Source organism: Notolepis coatsorum (assembly GCF_963971535.1).
Source record: "Notolepis coatsorum genome assembly, chromosome: 5".
NCBI lineage: Eukaryota > Metazoa > Chordata > Actinopteri > Aulopiformes > Paralepididae > Notolepis > Notolepis coatsorum.
Genome location: NC_140169.1, coordinates 56,660,206 through 56,666,911, shown reverse-complemented (window position 1 = coordinate 56,666,911; position 6,706 = coordinate 56,660,206). Strand labels below are relative to the sequence as shown.

At 43.3% G+C, this 6,706-nt stretch overlaps 1 protein-coding gene across 2 annotated transcripts in view; it reads left to right on the top strand.

Annotated features, from left to right (window-relative positions):
- The window catches only part of vipas39 (VPS33B interacting protein, apical-basolateral polarity regulator, spe-39 homolog), a 56,670-nt gene extending 50,234 nt beyond the window's left edge, over positions 1 to 6,436 (top strand). The window contains exon 19 of one of the 2 annotated variants that reach the window (XM_084314770.1): positions 5,294 to 6,436. In XM_084314770.1, the coding sequence (XP_084170896.1) occupies positions 5,294 to 5,314 (21 nt within the window). In that variant the 3' untranslated portion in view covers positions 5,315 to 6,436. The remainder of the gene's footprint in view (positions 1 to 5,293) is intronic. The other variant, XM_084314769.1, reaches the window with a different exon arrangement.
- Positions 6,437 to 6,706: the final 270 nt, after the last annotated feature.

Here is a 6,706-nt window from a genome sequence, read left to right as displayed (position 1 = left end):
TCTTCACACGCTTTGAAACTCACTCTTCACACGCTTTGAAACTCACTCTTCACACGCTTTGAAACTCACTCTTCACACGCTTTGAAACTCACTCTTCACTCGCTTTGAAACTCACTCTTCACACGCTTTGAAACTCACTCTTCACATGCTTTGAAACTCACTCTTCACTCGCTTTGAAACTCACTCTTCACTCTCATTGAAACTCACTCTTCACACGCTTTGAAACTCACTCTTCACTTGCTTTGAAACTCACTCTTTTAACGCTTTGAAACTCACTCTTCACACTTTGAAACTCACTCTTTTAACGCTTTGAAACTCACTCTTTTAACGCTTTGAAACTCACTCTTCACACTTTGAAACTCACTCTTTTAATGCTTTGAAACTCACTCTTTTAACGCTTTGAAACTCACTCTTCACTCGCTTTGAAACTCACTCTTCACTCGCTTTGAAACTCACTCTTCACTCGCTTTGAAACTCACTCTTCACACGCTTTGAAACTCACTCTTCACTCGCTTTGAAACTCACTCTTCACACGCTTTGAAACTCACTCTTCACTCGCTTTGAAACTCACTCTTCACTCGCTTTGAAACTCACTCTTCACACGCTTTGAAACTCACTCTTCACTCGCTTTGAAACTCACTCTTCACACGCTTTGAAACTCACTCTTCACACGCTTTGAAACTCACTCTTCACACGCTTTGAAATTCACTCTTCACACGCTTTGAAACTCACTCTTCACACGCTTTGAAACTCACTCTTCACACGCTTTGAAACTCACTCTTCACACGCTTTGAAACTCACTCTTCACTCGCTTTGAAACTCACTCTTCACTCGCTTTGAAACTCACTCTTTTAACGCTTTGAAACTCACTCTTTTAACGCTTTGAAACTCACTCTTCACACTTTGAAACTCACTCTTTTAACGCTTTGAAACTCACTCTTTTAACGCTTTGAAACTCACTCTTCACACGCTTTGAAACTCACTCTTCACACGCTTTGAAACTCATTCTTCACTCGCTTTGAAACTCACTCTTCACACGCTTTGAAACTCACTCTTCACACGCTTTGAAACTCACTCTTCACACGCTTTGAAACTCACTCTTCACACGCTTTGAAACTCACTCTTCACACGCTTTGAAACTCACTCTTCACTCGCTTTGAAACTCACTCTTTTAACGCTTTGAAACTCACTCTTTTAACGCTTTGAAACTCACTCTTTTAACGCTTTGAAACTCACTCTTCACACGCTTTGAAACTCACTCTTCACACGCTTTGAAACTCACTCTTCACTCGCTTTGAAACTCTCTTCACACGCTTTGAAACTCACTCTTCACACGCTTTGAAACTCACTCTTCACACGCTTTGAAACTCACTCTTCACACGCGTTGAAACTCACTCTTCACACGCTTTGAAACTCACTCTTCACACGCTTTGAAACTCACTCTTCACACGCTTTGAAACTCACTCTTCACACGCTTTGAAACTCACTCTTCACACGCTTTGAAACTCACTCTTCACACACTTTGAAACTCACTCTTCACTCGCTTTGAAACTCACTCTTCACACGCTTTGAAACTCACTCTTCACACGCTTTGAAACTCACTCTTCACTCGCTTTGAAACTCACTCTTCACACGCTTTGAAACTCACTCTTCACTCGCTTTGAAACTCACTCTTCACACGCTTTGAAACTCACTCTTCACACGCTTTGAAACTCACTCTTCACACGCTTTGAAACTCACTCTTCACTCGCTTTGAAACTCACTCTTCACACGCTTTGAAATGCACTCTTCAAACTTTGAAACTCACTCTTTTAACGCTTTGAAACTCACTCTTTTAACGCTTTGAAACTCACTCTTTTAACGCTTTGAAACTCACTCTTCACTCGCTTTGAAACTCACTCTTCACACGCTTTGAAACTCACTCTTCACACGCTTTGAAACTCACTCTTCACTCGCTTTGAAACTCACTCTTCACACGCTTTGAAACTCACTCTTCACACGCTTTGAAACTCACTCTTCACTCGCTTTGAAACTCACTCTTCACACGCTTTGAAACTCACTCTTCACACGCTTTGAAACTCACTCTTCACTCGCTTTGAAACTCACTCTTCACACGATTTGAAACTCACTCTTCACACGCTTTGAAACTCACTCTTCACTCGCTTTGAAACTCACTCTTCACTCGCTTTGAAACTCACTCTTTTAACGCTTTGAAACTCACTCTTCACTCGCTTTGAAACTCACTCTTCACTCGCTTTGAAACTCACTCTTCACTCGCTTTGAAACTCACTCTTCACTCGCTTTGAAACTCACTCTTCACACGCTTTGAAACTCACTCTTCACACGCTTTGAAACTCACTCTTCACTCGCTTTGAAACTCACTCTTCACACGCTTTGAAACTCACTCTTCACACGCTTTGAAACTCACTCTTCACACGCTTTGAAACTCACTCTTCACACGCTTTGAAACTCACTCTTCACACGCTTTGAAACTCACTCTTCACTCGCTTTGAAACTCACTCTTCACACGCTTTGAAACTCACTCTTCACACGCTTTGAAACTCACTCTTCACACGCTTTGAAACTCACTCTTCACTCGCTTTGAAACTCACTCTTCACACGCTTTGAAACTCACTCTTCACTCGCTTTGAAACTCACTCTTCACACGCTTTGAAACTCACTCTTCACTCGCTTTGAAACTCACTCTTCACACACTTTGAAACTCACTCTTCACACGCTTTGAAACTCACTCTTCACACGCTTTGAAACTCACTCTTCACACGCTTTGAAACTCACTCTTCACACGCTTTGAAACTCACTCTTCACTCGCTTTGAAACTCACTCTTCACACGCTTTGAAACTCACTCTTCACACGCTTTGAAACTCACTCTTCACTCGCTTTGAAACTCACTCTTCACACGCTTTGAAATGCACTCTTCAAACTTTGAAACTCACTCTTTTAACGCTTTGAAACTCACTCTTTTAACGCTTTGAAACTCACTCTTTTAACGCTTTGAAACTCACTCTTTTAACGCTTTGAAACTCACTCTTCACTCGCTTTGAAACTCACTCTTCACACGCTTTGAAACTCACTCTTCACACGCTTTGAAACTCACTCTTCACTCGCTTTGAAACTCACTCTTCACACGCTTTGAAACTCACTCTTCACACGCTTTGAAACTCACTCTTCACTCGCTTTGAAACTCACTCTTCACACGCTTTGAAACTCACTCTTCACATGCTTTGAAACTCACTCTTCACTCGCTTTGAAACTCACTCTTCACACGATTTGAAACTCACTCTTCACACGCTTTGAAACTCACTCTTCACTCGCTTTGAAACTCACTCTTCACTCGCTTTGAAACTCACTCTTTTAACGCTTTGAAACTCACTCTTCACTCGCTTTGAAACTCACTCTTCACTCGCTTTGAAACTCACTCTTCACTCGCTTTGAAACTCACTCTTCACACGCTTTGAAACTCACTCTTCACACGCTTTGAAACTCACTCTTCACTCGCTTTGAAACTCACTCTTCACACGCTTTGAAACTCACTCTTCACACGCTTTGAAACTCACTCTTCACACGCTTTGAAACTCACTCTTCACACGCTTTGAAACTCACTCTTCACACGCTTTGAAACTCACTCTTCACTCGCTTTGAAACTCACTCTTCACACGCTTTGAAACTCACTCTTCACACGCTTTGAAACTCACTCTTCACACGCTTTGAAACTCACTCTTCACTCGCTTTGAAACTCACTCTTCACACGCTTTGAAACTCACTCTTCACACGCTTTGAAACTCACTCTTCACACGCTTTGAAACTCACTCTTCACACGCTTTGAAACTCACTCTTCACACGCTTTGAAACTCACTCTTCACTCGCTTTGAAACTCACTCTTCACACGCTTTGAAACTCACTCTTCACACGCTTTGAAACTCACTCTTCACACGCTTTGAAACTCACTCTTCACACGCTTTGAAACTCACTCTTCACTCGCTTTGAAACTCACTCTTCACACGCTTTGAAACTCACTCTTCACTCGCTTTGAAACTCACTCTTCACACGCTTTGAAACTCACTCTTCACACGCTTTGAAACTCACTCTTCACACGCTTTGAAACTCACTCTTCACTCGCTTTGAAACTCACTCTTCACACTTTGAAACTCACTCTTCACTCTTCGGTTTTGGCGAAGTTGTAACGTGAACTGGCCTCCTTTCATTGACGGGTTTGTTCGTTTTTGGGAGAAATGGTATCGACCAATCAGTGTGAAGCACAAGGGCGTGCACGCACTGGAAGATCACGTGATACAGTTTTCAGGAACCCCTTTTCTCCTACTGTGCTCTATAGCGCCAATGTATCAACTGGTGGTGAAAATCTATATTGGAAACCTTTAATGGTCTGGAGAAAGAATTCTTTCTTTTTTTTTGTATTATGTTTTGGTAGATTTTTTTTTATTTGTTTGTACTATCTGGTAGAGAGAGAGACAGAGGAAGGCAACGGGAGGCAAAGGACGGCGGGTCCGGGAATCGAACCCGGGTCGGCCGCTTTGCGACGCAGCGCGTTACATGGGTCGCCACTTGGGTGCCCTGGAGAAAGAATTCTGAAGTGGGAAAGGTGTGGGAACTCTAGAATAGGTGTCACACCTTAACCGTTCACCACAACCGTTCACCACAACCGTTCACCTTAACCGTTCACCACAACTGTTCACCATAACCGTTCACCTTAACCGTTCACCACAACCGTTCACCATAACTGGTCTTAATGTTTCACATACCATACAGAACTCTTATCTTCATCCTTCTTAAAGGTGCTATAGATTTAAATTTTGAGTAATCTTCTCTTTTCTTAATAATACATCCACAGAGCTTTTAGAAAGGTGCGGAATAAAATGACCCCCCCCCCCAAAATTACTCATTAATTTATAATTTAAAAACTTGTTGCATGTCCAAAATGAATGTTGTTTACATGTATCATGTAAAGCATGTATCCCCTCCCCTACTTCCTATTTCCCCACGTGGAATGCACCTGATTGGATAAATTACATAAAGGCATGCATGGTAGGCAGGGACTACAGATGAAAACTAGCTCATTAGCTAATTCTGGCACATTTACATTGATGTGGAAACTGAAGATGTTGATTAATGTGCACTGTCCCTGGGTAAACAAATAAACGTAAACTCGCTGGTGCTCTGGTGCGACATCTAGTGGCTGAATGTTATCTATAGCACCTCTAACGCTGATAAGAAACTAACTAACGGCTTTTCCTTTGTCTCTTTCTGTTCTCACAGCAAATCCGGTGGAAGAACTGACGCCCCCTGGGGGCGGAGCGTTTCAGAACAGACATTTTATAAACGCCTGTCGTTCAGGTGAACGGACCGCGACGTCATCTGGCGGGACGACGAAGCCCTCCTCCGTCTCCTTGACGACGGCAGCGAAGAGACCGCGCAGAGACGAACACCCCTCCTCCCGTCCCTTGTCTTTCGTTCTGTGCGTAGAATCGGCACAGCGCTTGCTTTTGCTTGTCGTGGTGAGCTGCGGCTCGGGTGGTCTCCTCTGTCGTGGTTATTCTCCGTCCGTTGGGCTTGATGCTGCCCGCTTGGTGCACGCGGTGGGCAGGGACTGCACTTTGGAGCTTCTCTCTGGGACACTTTGGAGCTTCTCTCTGGGACACTTTGGAGCTTCTCTCTGGGACACTTTGGAGCTTCTCTCTGGGACACTTTGGAGCTTCTCGTGGACGGGCTACATTAAGTGTACAGTACCTAGATCTTTGAGTAAGAACCGCACTGTAATAACAACAACAACAACGCAGGTCTTTATATTCACCTCGCAGAGCGTCCGGTGCCAATCCTCACTGACCGTCTACACTCTACAGCCACAGCCGAGGGAGGAGTGTAGTCCAGCATCCTCCTCACTGACCGTCTCTCTGCAGCCACAGCCGAGGGAGGAGTGTAGTCCAGCATCCTCCTCACTGACCGTCTCTCTGCAGCCACAGCCGAGGGAGGAGTGTGGTCCAGCATTCTGTCCTCCTTCAGGACATGGCTTCAACATTCCTCTCAAGTCTTGTACAATAATTATGTAAACCTGTGAAAATAAATGGACTAGAATAATAATATGAATAAGACTAATGTACCTGTCTCTCTGTTAGATATACCTGTCTCTCTCTGTCAGATATACCTCTCTGTCAGATATACCTGTCTCTGTTAGATATACCTGTCTCTCTGTCAGATATACCTGTCTCTCTGTTAGATATACCTGTCTCTCTGTCAGATATACCTGTCTCTCTGTTAGATATATCTGTCTCTCTGTCAGATATACCTCTCTCTCTGTTAGATATACCTGTATCTCTGTTAGATATACCTGTATCTCTGTTAGATATACCTGTCTCTCTGTCAGATATACCTGTCTCTCTGTTAGATATGTCTGTCTCTCTGTCAGATATACCTCTCTCTCTGTTAGATATATCTGTCTCTCTGTCAGATATACCTCTCTCTCTCTGTTAGATATACCTGTATCTCTGTTAGATATACCTGTATCTCTGTTAGATATACCTGTCTCTCTGTTAGATATACCTGTCTCTCTGTTAGATATGTCTGTCTCTCTGTCAGATATACCTCTCTCTCTGTTAGATATATCTGTCTCTCTGTTAGATATACCTGTCTCTCTCTCTGTTAGATATACCTGTCTCTCTGTCAGATATACCT